Source organism: Ochotona princeps, chromosome 22 (genome assembly GCF_030435755.1).
Source record: "Ochotona princeps isolate mOchPri1 chromosome 22, mOchPri1.hap1, whole genome shotgun sequence".
In the NCBI taxonomy this organism is placed as follows: domain Eukaryota; kingdom Metazoa; phylum Chordata; class Mammalia; order Lagomorpha; family Ochotonidae; genus Ochotona; species Ochotona princeps.
The window spans coordinates 25,195,323-25,210,585 of record NC_080853.1 but is presented as its reverse complement, the minus strand read 5'-3'; the positions used below and the strand labels follow the sequence as shown (position 1 = coordinate 25,210,585).

The 15,263-nt window shown below is 48.9% G+C and overlaps 1 protein-coding gene across 1 annotated transcript in view; it reads left to right on the top strand.

Moving 5' to 3' along the window:
• The first annotated feature begins 2,959 nt into the window (after positions 1-2,959).
• DTD1 (D-aminoacyl-tRNA deacylase 1) overlaps positions 2,960-15,263 on the top strand; it is a 104,631-nt gene continuing 92,327 nt past the window's right edge. The window contains exons 1-3 of the mRNA XM_004585639.4: positions 2,960-3,113; positions 5,793-5,883; positions 8,849-9,084. Coding sequence (XP_004585696.2) covers positions 3,071-3,113; positions 5,793-5,883; positions 8,849-9,084 — 370 coding nt within the window. The 5' untranslated portion in view covers positions 2,960-3,070. The remainder of the gene's footprint in view (positions 3,114-5,792; positions 5,884-8,848; positions 9,085-15,263) is intronic.

The window sequence follows — 15,263 nt, the reverse complement described above, 5'->3', positions numbered from 1 at the left end:
TAGTTCTTCACAGTCATGTCCATTATTGCAGGAATGGACAATGGCAGAGTCCAGCATCCTATTGTCAAGATACAGTGAACAGTTTCATTGGGAGTCCATCTCTGATCTGGAAGTAGAGATGCCTACTGTATGGTATCCTCACATTTGGATATGATAGTCTCCACATCATAGTCACCACACATCCCCTTAAGTGAAAAGCCACAATACAAAATCAACAACAGGAAGAAAAATAGAAATTTACAATGCCATGAAGATCTCAAAAGGTTTTGATAGTTCAGCAGTCCTGAATTGCTGTCAATCTGCCACTCCGATCACAATGAAACTCCAGAATCCACTGGCTGCCATGGTTCACTTTAGAGCGTGCCCAGATATCTGCTGCCAATGCTCGGCTGGGTGGTTGATCAGTTTGTTCTGTCCTGCGTCCTCTGAAATGGTACCAGGCTCCAATGTGCTGCCATATCTTCCATGCACATTTGAATATGCTGTCCACTGTTCCACCTGAGCAAATGAGGAGGCCCAGCTCTGACACATACACTCCATGGTCAGACCATGAAACGTGCAATTCTCTCCATGATTAGGGTTCTGAGTCCAGCAGCTCAGTTGGTAAGGAATCGCCAAAGAAACCTCATCTGAGGCCATCCCAGACTTTTTTTTTAAAGATTTATTTTTATCGGAAAGTCAGATATACAGAGAGGAAGAAGAAACAGAGAAGAAAATCTTCTGTCCGATGAGTCACTCTCCACGTGACTGCCACAGCTGGAGCTGAGCTGATCTAAAGCCAGGAGCCAGGAGCTTCTTCTGGATCTCCCTCGCTGGTGCAGGGTCCCAAGGCTTTGGGCCAGTCCTTGACTGCTTTCCCAGGCCACAAGCAGAGAGCTGGATGAGAAGCAGGGCTGCCGGGATTACAACTGGCACCCATATGGGATCTATATCTTTCATGCATAGATAGAGACTGAGAGCTCCCAGATGCTGGTTCAGTCCTTAGGTGCCCACATGGCCCTGGGCCGGGCAGAGCCTGAGCAGTGGGAACTCAGTCTATCTGGGTTGTTGTGTCAGCAGCAGAATCTGATATACTGACCTCACTGCCACTGCCTCCCAGGGTCCGAGCTGAGTGTCAAACCCAAGTACTTTGCCAGGCGACCTGGGCATCCTGTCCAGCATCAGCCCTTGGCCCACATGCCCGCCCTTCAGTGAGCTGATCTTTAGTTAGGAGCTATCACAGGAAATGCCAGTGTGGGGAGAGAGAGTGGCCCTGGGGAAGGTCTACCTCAAAGGCATTAGGGACCGAGGCTCAGTTCACTTAGAAAATTCCAGGCTTGTGGAAGCTCCAGGTCATAAACCTGCAAGGTGGCAATCCTGAATCCTCTTTAGACTTGCTCAGTTTGTGGTGCCTGCCACTCTTGGCAGTGGAAATGTCCAGAAGGCATTTGGGGAAGAACTGTCCAGGGTGGAAACAGAAATGGAGGAGTCAAGCGCGCAAAGGAGGGGATTGCAAGAGGAGATTGATGAGCGAGGCTGGAAAACCAAGGGCCCAGCCTGAGCCCAGGGGATCCCGCAAACTCACAGTGCAGTGGAGGAAGCTCCTGGGGAATGGGGGACAGATGCTAGATGCTTTTTCCTTTTGTTATTCACCCTCTCAGCTTTAACAAACGAGAGTACACTGGAGATCCCATGTCCCTTTACCTTTAGAAATGTCAGCAAGTGCTTTCTGAAAGACAGAAATGGACTCTTCCATCCAGATCAGACGAATATTGATTCAAATCTGTGAGTGCTGCCAGTGTGCTCTGCAGAACACATCCCCCGACTCTGCAGTCTTCCACATGATCTACAGCCCATATCGTCTTGTACTTTCTTATTCTTCCAAGCATGCTCAATGGAGTTTTTCTGAGGGCTGTGCTGCCCACGTGAGCCTCACTGCTCTGATATTCATTCACAAGAGATATATTATTATTGGCATTAAGTGTATTTATTAATCTATGTTTATTAATTTCCCTCCGTTGGAATTGCTAATCAATGCCTTTAGATGTTACCTACATAAAAAGTTACATGTGTGGCTCCATTTATCAATTCTTTTTTTTAAAAAGACATTTATTTTCATGAGAAAGGCGTCAGATTTATGGAGAAGAGACAAAGATCTTCCATCCGCTGGTTCACTCCTCAAATGGTTGCAATGGCTCGAACTGAGCCCATCCAAAGCCAGGAGCCAGAAGCTTATTCCTGGTCTCTTTGGGCCACGTTCTGCTGCTTTCCCAGGCCACAAGCAGGGAGCTGGATGGGAAGTGGAGCAGCCAGGACACAAACCAGCACCCATATGGGATTCCAGCGCTTGCAGGGTGAGGATTTAGCCATTGAGTCTGGTCCTCATTTATCATTTTTAAGACTATAGAGGAATCTTAGGTCAATATCTTTGGACATGCTGACTTAATGAAAAAAAGATTTAGATCTTAGGCGCTTCATGCTGGTCTTTCGACATGAGTGGCAGGGGCTCAAACGCTTGGACCTGTCTCCACTGCTTTTTCCAGGCCTTTAGCACGGAGTTGGATCTGAAGTGGCGTAGCAGGGGCTGCTATCCATGCTCACAAGTGATGCAGGTAAAAGCCACAGTGTTACAGGAAGAATCAATTCTAGAACGGAAACCTATTTACTATCATGAAATGGCTAAGATTAATAAAAGTTACTTGGCTTTTTCAGGCAGCTGACCGTTTTGTGGTCTAATATCTGACAAGCCTCCGGGACAGCAAGAATTTGGGACAGTCTGGGGACAGATGAATAGAAACAGCAAGAGCAGAGTCAGGAATGGGACTTAGGACAAAGCTGGGGTTCAGCCGCTCTTGGGGAGCAAGGACAGGGCGTGGGGGCGGAGCACGGGGCGGGGCTACGGTTAGGCGGCGTGGGCGTGGCCCGTGTGGGCGGGGTTGCGGACGTGGGAGGGCTGGGAGCCCCGCCAGGGGTGGGCGTGGCCAACCGGGTCTGACGGGGCCGCCGCGCGCACTTCCGGGCGTCACCCCCAGAGGGCGCCTGCCTCAGAGCCGCCCGCGAAGGCCGAGGCCGCACGGAGCTCGGCGCCGCCATGAAGGCCGTGGTGCAGCGCGTCACCCGGGCCAGCGTCACAGGTCAGTGAGGCGGCTCCGGAGCCCCGCGACCGGCAGTCTCGCCTGGGGGACCCCCTTCCCTCGCTGTCCTCGGGAGCCGGAGAGCGCCCTCGTCGTCGGTGCCTGGTCGGCCCCGGCGCGGCCCCCGACCCACCCTCTCCCGCCTGGGGTTTTTGTGCACCTGAGAACATCCCCTGGCCATGTGCACGAACACGCGCGGGGAGCGTTCCCCGAGGAGGAGCCCCGCCGGTTGCCGCTCTCGGTTTTAAATGCTCCATTTGGCCCAGTTTGCCAGGAGCCTGATGCCCGGCCGGTGAGACGCACGGGCGGCCAGCATGCCTCACGTGACCAGCGCCCACCACCCTGATGACACACAACACTACCCACCCCGCTCCCCGGCCTGGACGCCCCAAGAATTCAAGAGGAAATACTACTCCCAGGCCCCGTGATTTCCTGAGCATCAAGAAATGCCCCGCCATTACTCATCCCTTTCCGGTGTGTTGGGTGCTTGAGGCACGGGTCTAGCCGATAGGTAGAGAAACTTGCAGTCATTAAAAAACCCCAGGTCATCGTAGAAAGACCACTGTTGAAAAATTTGAGTGACGAGTTTTGTCTTCCTGAAAATTTTATGGCTGGAATTGTTTCCATTCACATCATTCCAGTTATCTTCCCCTTTCAAAGTGATCTGTATCAAGCATGCCTTCCTGTGTCCACAAAGTGTAACCTACACGCAAAAGAGAATACCCTCAACAAACCATGTGCTATGGAGACCTGGCGTCTGTTGGGCCTCCCTGTCCCTCTGCCTCCCTTCGGAATTACAGGGAGGGATAGAGAGAGCTCTTTCACCTGCTGATCCATTCCCAAAAGGCCACAGCTGCTAGGGTTGGGTCGCATTGAAGCCAGGAGCCGGGAGTTCCATTATGGCCCCTATTTGGGTCAAAGGGCTCCTGAACTCTTGAGCCTAAGGTGCATTAACAGGGAGCGGTTTTGGAAGTGAAGCAGCCGGGGCTCGAACCAGCACCCATATGAGATGTGGGCATTGCTGGTGATGGCTTTCCATGCTTGGCCACCATCCCTCGGCTGTCTTTTCCAACCCTATGCAATGACTTCTGGTAACCTCCGTGTGGGAAATGGTCCTAAAACAGTAGGGCCTAGGATAGCACGAGGGTCAGTGGGACTTTAAAGGGTTTGAAGCACCTAAACACTTGAACTCATTCACTAATGAAAGCCAGCTTTTGCTTTGAGGAGAATACTGGAGTCCGCTGTGTGTGGTCAGCACCCATACATTTAGATGCTGAGCTTTTCTTCCCTCCCCCATCCTGATGCCCTGGAATACTGAAAACCTGTGAAATAGCTGCAATGGATAGAGTGATTTTTTTAAAAATTTGTGTAACATTTTATTATTTGAAAACCAAGTGCTTCGCCCTGGTTATGGCAGCCACTGGGGATAGCATATTCTCTCTCTCTCCCCCCTCTCTGTAACTCTGCCTTCCCAATAAATAAAAAAGATATATGTTTTAAAAGATTTATTTTATTTTTATTAGAAAATCAGATATACAGAGAGGAAGGTCTTTCTGTTGACTCATTCCCCAAGTGACTGCAACGGCCAGTGCTGTGCCGATCTGAAGCCAGGAGCCCAAATCCTCTTCCAGGTCTCCCACATGGGTGCAGGGTCCCAAGACTTTGAGCTGTGCTGGGAAGCTGGGAGCTGGATGGGAAGTAGGGCCACCGGGATATGAACTGGCCCCCTATGGGATCCTGGTGCGTGCAAGGCGAGGACTCTAGCTGCTAGGCTACTGGGACCCCAGTACATAGATATACATAGATATGCCGGGTCTGCATATCTATGACCTTACTGTCCAGTAGAAACCAACAGCAGGAAAATGACGAAGAGGACATTTTTATTACTGAGTGGAATGTAAGCTCAGCACATGAGTAATAAGACACAGTAAAAATGCTTGGCAAGAAGTTGGCACAGACATTCAAAAGCCATCTAGAGCTCCATTTGAAATATGGGGTTTAGTTCACCCTATCGTGAGGAATCTCTTCCCAGGTGCTGTCTGAGGGTAGTGGGATGCATATCTGGCTAAGCACCCAGAGGCGAGCAGTGTGTGCCCAAAGATGTGTTCTGTGGGCGACAGTCCTGGTTTGCACAGCTTTGGACAGCCCTGGCTCAGTGGGTGACCTTGCCACCTGGCCTGGGCACGAGAGCAGTGTGTTGAGGCAAAGCTTAGCACAGGCAGCCCAGTCTGCATGCAGCTGTCTCTCTCGGTGGCAGCAGGAAGGAAATGCATCACTTTTTCTGTTTTGTGCTGCTTGTGTCATATTTCGAGCTTACGGAATTCTCCTTTATGAGAATTGATGAGGCTGAACTGGGTTCCCAAGGGGGAAGAAAAGCAGTGTTTGTTTTTTTTTTGGTGGACACATGCTCAGTTGTGTGAAGTTTCAGGTGTCTCACCCAAGGTGACGTGGATAGAATTGCCGTGTGCCGGTTGTTCACTCGGCAGCCCCCATCCTTTCCCAGCCTTACGTGGTGTGGGTGGGTGTTAGTGACCTTGCACGGCATTCTGGACTCCTCTCAGTTTTCAGTGCCCAGCGATGTGAACTGCCGGGGTTGTGAGGCAGCTCTGTGGCATTGAAGGCCTTCCTGTAGGTACCTGTGGACGTTTCCCAGTTTCCTCGCCTTGTGCTTCCTTGCAGTTGGAGGTGAGCAGATCAGCACCATTGGACGGGGCATCTGTGTGCTGCTGGGGATTTCTTTGGAAGACACACAGAAGGAACTGGAGCACATGTAAGATGCCTCTTTTTTTTTTCTTAATGTATTCTTATTTGTTTTGAAAATCAAAGAGAGGGAGAGACAGAAAGAGGCAGAGAGAGAGGGAGAGATCTTCTATCTGTTGGTCACTCTCCAGCTAGCCACCGCAGCCAGGACCAGGCCAAGCCCAAACCAGGAGCAGGGGCTTTGTCTGCATCTCCCATTTGGGTAGCAGATGCCTAAACACTTGGGTCGTCATCCACTGTTATTCTCAGGTACCTTTGCAGGGAGCTGGATTGGAAGTGGAGCAGCTGGGACATGAACCAATACCCATGCTATGCCACCACACTGGCCTTTGGATTGCCGTTTCTCAGTCCCTGAGTTGGAATGGGGTGTGTGGTGATCATGCTGGGACTCTGTGTCTGGGTGGCAAACCCTGTCTCCTTGATCTATTGGTCCACTTTCAGATCTGGATACTGAAAGGTAGTCTGAAAACTTGCCCTACTAGGACAGTGGTAGGGAAAGAGGAGGCCCGTTTAATTTCCATTCTGATTGGCTCCTCCTGGTGAGGACTGTGCCTCTTTTTCTCTTAATGCAAAAGCCCAGCCTCTTTTCCTATACGTGCTTTCACTTTTGAATTTGGACACAAAGTGATCTGGATACTTTTTCTCCACCCCCTCTTTCTCTTTCTTTTTTAAAATTAAAGATCTATTTCTTTTACTTGAAAAACTTACAGAGAGAGGGGAAGACAGAGAGAGAGAGATTGAGATTTTCCATATGCTGGTTCACTCTCCAAATGGCCACTATGGACAGAGCTGGGCTGCTTCAAGGCTAGGAGCCTAGAGCTTCTTCCTAGTCTCCCACGTGGTAGCAGGGGCCCAAAGCCTTGGACCATCCTTTGTGGCGTTCCCAGACCATGAGCAGGGAGCTGGACCAGAAGAAGTACAGCAACCATGACCCGGACTGGTACCCATATGGGATGACAGTGCTTGCAGGTGGAGGATTAGCTTACTACGTCACCATGCCAGTCCTGATCTGGGCACTCTATTGGCTTTTCCAAATGCCCGGTTGTGCATGTATGCCTAAGGACCTGGACCGCATAGACAAACCCCTGCTGCAGGTCCTGCTCACCCACTCAGCCGGAGGCCTGAGGCTGACCTGGAATATGGGCTCTCTGATCTTGAAGCAGGTGCTCTGTTTACTGAGGTCAGGCATTTGCCATTGCTACTGTGTGCTTGGCTCTCTTAGTCGGCCTCTTCTGTGCTCTCCTTGCTCCTCAGCCCTTCTTGGCACATTGACTTGAGATGCTAGAAGCTGTTTATGCTGCCCCTGGGGCCTTGGACTCTGTTGTCCTTAAAAAAAAAATATATATATATATATATGTATATATTTAATTGGAAAGACTGATTTACAGAGAGAAGGAGAGAAAGAGAAAGATCTTCCATCTGTTGGTTCATTCCCTAAGTGACCACAACGTGTAGAACTGATCTGACATGAAGTCAGGAGTCAGGGGCTTCTTCCAGGTCTCTCACACGGGTGCAGGGTCTCAAGGCTTTGAGCCATCTTCTGCTGCTTTCCCAGGCCATAAACAAGGAGCTAGATAGGAAGTGGAGCAGCTGGGACACAAATCGGCGCCTGTATGGGATCCAGGTGGATGCAAGGCAAGGATTTAGTCACTAGTCTGTTTTGCCGGGCCCTCAGCTGTCCCTTTTGTATGAGATAGGAAGTCAGCCGTGGCACCTCTTTCTCCCTGAGGTGGTGGTCACTGATAAGGACAGTGCTGTGTCACTGCAGCAGTGTCCCTGGACACACAGTAGAGGGGGCAGTGCTTAGACACAGGGCTTTGGGTCTGATCTTTGCGACTGTGACATACCGGATAGTAATAGAGATGGGTCAGAGATGTGACTCAACTTAAGGCGGTCCTGGCTGTGGTGTGGGGGTGATGAGTGGTGCCTGGCACAGAGGGAGCCTTTAGAAAGAGTCTGGGGGATAGGAGCCATTAAGTTCTTGCGAGTGTCTGTCGCCAGCATTGTCCAAAGCAGGCTTTCAGCTGTTAGGCAGGTGGATTCTTCACCGTGCTTCTCAAGGCTGAACTTGTAAACTCGGCCTGGGCCGCTTCCCTGCCAAGGGGGCTGTGTCATTATCCATGCGATGGAGAGAGCTCCCCTCTGGCTTGGGGAGCAGGTGAGAGTTGTCAAGGTGCCTTTTCCCAAACGTTTTTTTGCTTAGTAGTGACGAGTTTTCCTGCAGAGTACTAGCTGGATCGTTCATTTGGAGTAGCTCCGAGAAAGGGTGTAGAAATGGACTCTCACGTGTCCCTGTGCCAAGACTGAATTCTTCAGAGGCAGCACAATAGTTCAACTGGCTAATCCTCTGCCTGCAAGGGCCAGCATCCCATATGGGCACCAGTTCATGTCCTGGCTGCTCTACTTCCTATATGGCTCTCTGCTAATAGGCTGGGAAAGCAGTGTAGGATGGCCCACGACCTCGGGACACTGCACTCATGTGGGAGACCCAGAAGAAACTCCTGACTCCTGGCTTCAGATCAGCTCAGCTTTGGCCGTTGTGGTCTTTTGGGGAGTGAGCCAGCAGATGGAAGATCTTTCTGTGTCTCTCCTCTGTTTTGTAAGTTTGACTTTCCAATAAAAATAGATAAATCTTAAAAAAAAAAGATTGAATTCTTCCATGGAAGATTAACAGTGGGCCCTTGTTGTGACACGTCTTGCACTTTAAAGGGCTGACCCTCCCAGTCCTATAGCCATCGTGACCCAGAGGGCCTGGCAGGAAAGGGGGAAATCCCCAAATCATTCCAGGAAATAGGACTTCTATATTACAGATGGGAAAACTGCGCCTTGGGCTGGCCGAATAACTCTGCTAAGGTCGTTCCTCTGTAAGCCACGTAGTCATCATCATTATGTTCCTGTTTTGTACAATTCCTGGGGTGTGTATTGAGGGCGTTTTATTCTTTGGGTTCCTCCCACCGCTATTTCTACCCCTATAGGGTCCGAAAGATCTTAAACCTGCGTGTGTTTGAGGATGAGAGCGGGAAGCACTGGTCCAAAAGCGTGATGGACAAGCAGTACGAGGTGCTGTGCGTCAGCCAGTTCACCCTGAAGTGCGTGCTCAAGGGCAACAAGCCTGACTTCCACCTGGCCATGCCCTCAGAGCAGGCGGAAGGCTTCTACAACAGCTTCCTGGAGCAGCTGCGGAAGACGTACCGGCCGGAGCTCATCAAAGGTAGGCCGAGTCAGCTGCCCCAGGAGTGGAGGGCCGAGTCAGCTGGCGGCTCGGTGTCTCCTTCCCAGGAGAGTTGTTGTTGATGCTCGTGACTTGTTTCACTCTGTAACTGTGGTGGCTGCTGCTGTAGTGCTAAACGCTGTCCCATGGTTGTGCCTGGCACACTGTGACAGTCTGCAGTAATCTAGCACTGTCTCTCTCATACAATGATGTCCCTTGGATTGCTTCGTCAGCCATGTGGAAGAGGAGTTTACTGTGAGCCTCAGTAGGAGCCATAATGTCCTTTATATGTACATATTTTTAGCTTTATTTATTTTTATTGGAAAGGCAGAGTTATAGAGAGAAGGAGAGACAGAGAGGCAAAGATCTTTTTCATTTGCTGGTTCACTCCCTGAATTGCTGCAGTGCCTGGAGTTGAGCTGATCCAAAGCCAGGAGCTTCTTCCAGTTCTCTCAAGGACTTGAGCCATCCTCTGCTGCTTTCCTAAGCTGTATTTGGGGAGCTGGACCACATATGGAGCAACTGGGATTAGAATTAATGTCCTGGCCTAGCATGGCAGCCTAAATCCTTGGCCTATACCCACCTGGATCCCATATGGGGACTGGTTCATATCCCAGCTGCTCCACTTATCATTCAGTTTCCTGCCTGTGGCTTGGAGAGCAGTCAAGGACAGCCCAAAGCCTTGGGATGCTGCACCCATGTGGGAAACCTTGGAAGAAGCTCCTGACTTCAGATTGGCTCAGCTCCTGCTGTTGCAGCCACTTGGGGAGTGAACCAGCAGATGGAAGATCTTCTCTCTGTCTCTCCTCTCTATATAGCTGCCTTTCCAGTTTAAAAAAATCCTAAAAAAAAAAAGAATTGATGGGACTCTGACACTGCAAACCGCAGGATCAGCCTGTTGAGCCACTGTGCCAGCGCTTGTCCTTTAATTTTTTGCAGCTGTGTTAAACAAGTAAAAAGGAACAGATGAAATTAGTTTTGAAATGAAGGATTTATTTGTTTGTTTGACAGTCAGAATTGCAGAGACAGAGGGAAAGCCAGAGAGATCTAACTGCTGGTTCACTCCCCAAATGGCTGCAATAGCTAGGACTGGCCAGGTGGAAGCCAGGAGCCAGGAGCTTCAACTGGGTCTCCTAAGCAGGTTCCATCTTTTACTTTTCCCCCAGTATATTAGCAGGGTACTGGATTGGAGGGTTATATATATAGAGAGAGAGATCTTTCAACCACTGATATACTCTTCAAATGGTGCAGTGCTCAGAACTGGGTGGGTCTAAAAGCAGGAGTCAGGAGCTTCACCTGGGTGTCCCACATGGGTGCAGGAGGGTAAGTTCTTGGGCCATCTTCTGCCGCTTCCTGGCTGCATTAGCAGGGAGCTAGATCACAAGTGGAGTGGCCAGGCCTTCCCAGCACCCCTATGGGATGCTGGCCTTGTAGGTGGTGGCTTTCTGTGCTGTATGCCACAATGCTGACCCTGTGGCCTGAGGCCTTATATTTCTTTTCAGTTTTGCTTTTATAGTTGAAACTTTATTTTGCGTTTCTGGTTAGTTTTTCCTATCTATTGTGAAGTCTGAGTAGAGAGATGATTGCTGTCGCTTTGGTTTCTTCTCTGCATTCCTTGTCGCCCCCACCCAGGGCACGCATGGTTCTGGCATTCCCTTTCCAGCCCCAGTTCTTCCTGCACAGACCCAGCGATAGGTGTTTGGCTGCACAACAGAGCCTGCTGCCTCGGTTCCTGTTTGTTATGGTCTCCATGGTGATGTTGTCCCCAGTCGTTTCTTGGTTCCGTGTGGATTAGGAACCCTGGAGGACAAAGTCATTACTGTGTTGTCCTCAAATACTCTCAAAATTGTGGTTATTATCATTGTATGACCTGCTGGGGTACCCCATCTGGGCTTTGTATGTTTCCGACCTGTTACAAAGTAGACCTCTCCATTCTTTATCTTGTTGAATCCCTTTTTTCCCCCTTATAAATTAAAAATTCATTTATTTATCTTCATTTTATTTGAAAGCTAGAAAGAAATACACAGAAACAGAGATAGCTCCCATCTGCTCGTTCACTCCCTAGATGTCTGTAACAGCTGGGCCTGGGCCAGGCTTCTTCCAGGAGCCAAGATTTCAATCTGAGAGTCCCATGTGGGTGGGATGTTAAGAAGAGCGGTCAAAATACTGCTCACAACATGCACATGTTGTAGTCAAGCACCCAGGTTCAAGTTGAGCCTCCATTCCAGATCCAGCTTCCTGCTCATATTCACCCTTGCAGGCACATGATGGCTCAAGGGCTTGATTACCTGCCACCAAGTTAGGATTTTAGGGCAAGCCCATATAGCATCCCATAGCAGAAACAATTCTATAGCTGTGCATTCAATCTTGGTTCCAGGGTGAAGGAAGATCAGGCCTCCAGCTATGCCGCTCTCTTCTCTTTAACCTGGTGTCCATCCAGAACCCTGGCGAATGTCCTTGAGCGTGGCTGAGGAGGCAGGAGAGGCCCAGGAGGCCTGACAGATGCAGAGGGAAAGCAGAGGAGGCGGACAAGCCAGGAGGCGGGGAATGTTCTAGAGCAGCACAAAGCGCCATGGAGCTGGGGCAACAGCAGTGGCGGACATCTCAGTTTCAGACACTGCCCGTGTGCTGGATGGCCTTGACCTTCCCCAGGCCCTCCCAGCTGCTCATGGAAACAAAACTCTCCGGGAGCCGTGAGACCACCTGTAGCTCTTGCTTCGTGGTTAGCTCTTAATTTCTATGGATTTATTTTTCTACTCTTTTTATACTTAAATCATGTTAACAATGTGAGTGAACTTTCCATTTTGTATACTTTGGCAAGGACTGTGATGTCAAGGCCTGATTACGTTTTTTAAAGCTTATTTGAGAAGGAGAAAGAGAGAGAGAGAGAGATGAAAGACATAGAGAGATAACTGTTTGAGCTCCTGTCTGCTGGTCTGTTCCCTTAATGCAACCGGCAGCTGGGGGGCCCAGCCAGGAGCCCTGTCCAGGTCTCCCACGTGCTGTCGGGGCACCTCTCAGCCGTCAGTGCTGCCTCCCAGAGGCGACATCAGCAGGAAGCAGGAGCCCAAGCTGGGAACTGAACACAGGTGCTTTGGCGTGGGTCAGGGATGTTCTAACCTGTGGCTTAGCCACTTGGCCAAATGCCTGCTTCAGAAGGCATGGTTGTTTGTTTGTTTGTTTTGTTTTTAAAGATTTATTTATTTTTTTGTGATTGACTCATTTCGCTGAGCATAATGGTTTCTAGTTGGGACCACCTGGTTTTAAATAGAATAATATCGTTCTTCTTGACACTGAATAATATTCCAAAAAAAAAAAGATTTATTTATTTTTATTGGAAAGGCAGATGTACAGAGTGAAGGAGAGACAGAGAGAAAGATCTTCCATTTGCTGGCTCACTCCCCAAGTGGCTGCAACGGCTAGAGATGAGCCAATCCAAAGCCAGGATCCAGGAGCTTCCTATGGAGAAGCAGGGTTCATGTCCAGCAGGCACGCTTCCCATCCAGCTCTCTGCTTGTGGCCTGGGAAAACAGTCAAGGATGGCCCAAAGCCTTGGGACCCTGCACCCATGTGGGAGACCTGGCAGAGGCTCTGGGCTTCGGACCAGCACAGCTCCGGCTGTTGTGGTCACTTGGGATGTGAATCAAAGGCCGGAAGATCTTCCTCTCTGTCTCTCCTCCTCTCTGTATATCTGAGTTTCCAATGAAAATAAAATAAGTCTTTGAAAAAAAAAAAAAAACCTCTCTAGTTGGAGTTAATCTGTGTATGTGGGGTGAGGTCAGGGTCTAGCGGCACACCTAGTGGTGGATGTCCAGGCATCCCATGACTATTTGTTGAAAAGTGTCCTCTTCTTTAAATTGACATCAAGTGACTGCGTGTAAGTGTACAGGCTTATTTCTGAGTCTGTACTCTCGGTGTCTATTCTTATGCCAGAACTATGTGTTTCGATTATTGGAACTTCATAGTGAGTTTTGAAGTTGGGCAACGTGAATCCTTCAGCTTTCCATTCCTTTTGGAGTGGATGGTATGATCAGGTCACGCAGACGTCAGATGATCGAAGGTCCACACCGGGAAGTGTGCCTCTTATTTCACCCCCATCCAACCCATTTCTCATATTGTGTAGAAGTAATCATTTTGATTAGTTTTTGTTCTATCCATGTAGAAAACTATGAGCAAACACGAATCTGTAATTTATTCAAAAGGTAGCATATGACACACTGTTTGACTTTTTTAAAATTATTAAATTCATGGTGTGTCCCAGAGATTCTGCCACGTCTCTTTGTTTTAACAGTTCTTGTGAGTTCTTTGTGTGTGCGTGGGCGGCCTAGGCTGGCCGACTTAGTACTTGTGCTGCTTTGTTCAGCGCTTTTTTCCATTGTGCGTCTTTTTTTTTTTAAAGATTTATTTATTTTTATTGCAAAGTCAGAGATATACAGAGAGGAGGAGAAACAGATAGGAAGATCTTCCATCCGATTATTTACTCCTCAACGGCTCGTGCTGTGTTGATCCGAAGCCAGGAGTCAGGAGCTTCTTCCAAATCACCCATGGGGGTGCAGGAACCCAAGGCTTTGAGCTGTCCTCAACTGCTTTCCCAGACCACAAGCAGGGAGCTGGATGGGAAGTGGATCCGCTGGGATTGGAACCAGCGCCCATATGGGATCCTGGCACGTTCAAGGCGAGGACTTGAGCTGATAGGCCACTGTGCCAGGCCCAACGTCTTTTTTTTTTCTTTAGGTACCAGGGGTGCAGTAGATGTATTTGTATGTAGACTACTTCACGTGCTGGCAGATCCAACCGGGGGAGAGGGTTGTAAGAAGCAGCCACTGCCTCACTGCTTGCCACACACTATATTTAAACTGTTAAAATTTTGCCCATCTGACATATTTCACTCATATTTTTCTACAGATGTCTACAGATATTTTACTGATTGTATTTTTTTTTTTTTTTTTTAAGATTCGCTTTATCTGAAACATAGAGAGGGAAAGAGACAGATACATCTTTCATGTGCTGGTTCACTTCTCAGATGGCTGCAATGGCCAGGTCTGGTCCAGAATAAAACTAGGAAATCTGGAACCCTGTGTGGGTCTCCCAAGTGGGTGCAGGAGCCTAAGCACTTGGGCCATGCTCTGTTGCTTTCCCAGGAGCATTAGCAGGGAGCTGGATGTGAAGGAGAGCGGTTGGGTCTCGAATCTGTACCTTTATAGGGGATGCCAGCATGGCGGGTGGTGGTTGAAGGTACTGCACCACAGGGCCAGCCCTCTCCTTGTGGTTTGAAGGTCCTCAGTGTGTTGGATATCTTTTAGATGTGGGTGAGTGACTTTGGTTTCCTTTGTGGTGAGCTGTCCGTGTGCATTGTCCCTTTTCCTGTTGTTTGTCAGGTGCTTTGTTTCTGAGCTGTTCCTCTGTGCTGTGTCAGATGCTTTCCATCTGTTGTGGTTTGCCCTTTGACCTTGCTTCAGGGATTGACAGAAGCAACAGAATCGAAACAATTTTGTGAAATGTTTGCTGGATTTTGAACTTGAGTTTTCTGTGATTCCTTTTACATTTTCCACTCCAGGATTAGAGAGAAATATGGCTCTTCTCCTACTTCCCCCGCCACCCAGTGCGTTTATGCTTTCATTTTTTTTTAACTTTGGAGCCTTTGATCTATTTTGAGTTTATCTTGGGTAAACATGAAGCATGGGTGTAAAATTTATCTGCCATCCAGGTGTTTACTGAATGGAGTCCTACAATCATTTGTTTTTAAAGCTGTCTTAAAAAAAGGAATGTAAGAAAAGAAAACATCTACTTCGCTAGTTGGAGAGTCCGGCCTCACCTCGTATGCAGTTTTCTTTTGCGTGTTGTGAACTTGTACGTCTTGTTTCTGTTCTTTCTGTTTAGAGGCTGTGACGCACTGTGTGGCTTAGTAAGTTTGCTGCCCGTGTGGCCCAGGTAGGGCGACTTTCTTTCACATAGCTCCATAACGTCTTGCCGTCCCCTTCCTTTTTCTTTTCATTTCATTTAAATACTCATTTATTTTTATTTGAAAGACAGATCTACAGAGAAAGGAGGAAGAGAGAGAGAAAGAGAGAGAGATCGAGATTGTCCATCTGCTGGTTCACTCCTCAAATGCTTTCTAGGCCAGAGCTGGGCCAGTCCAAAGCCAGGAACCTGGAGTTTCTTTTAGGTCTCTCATGTGG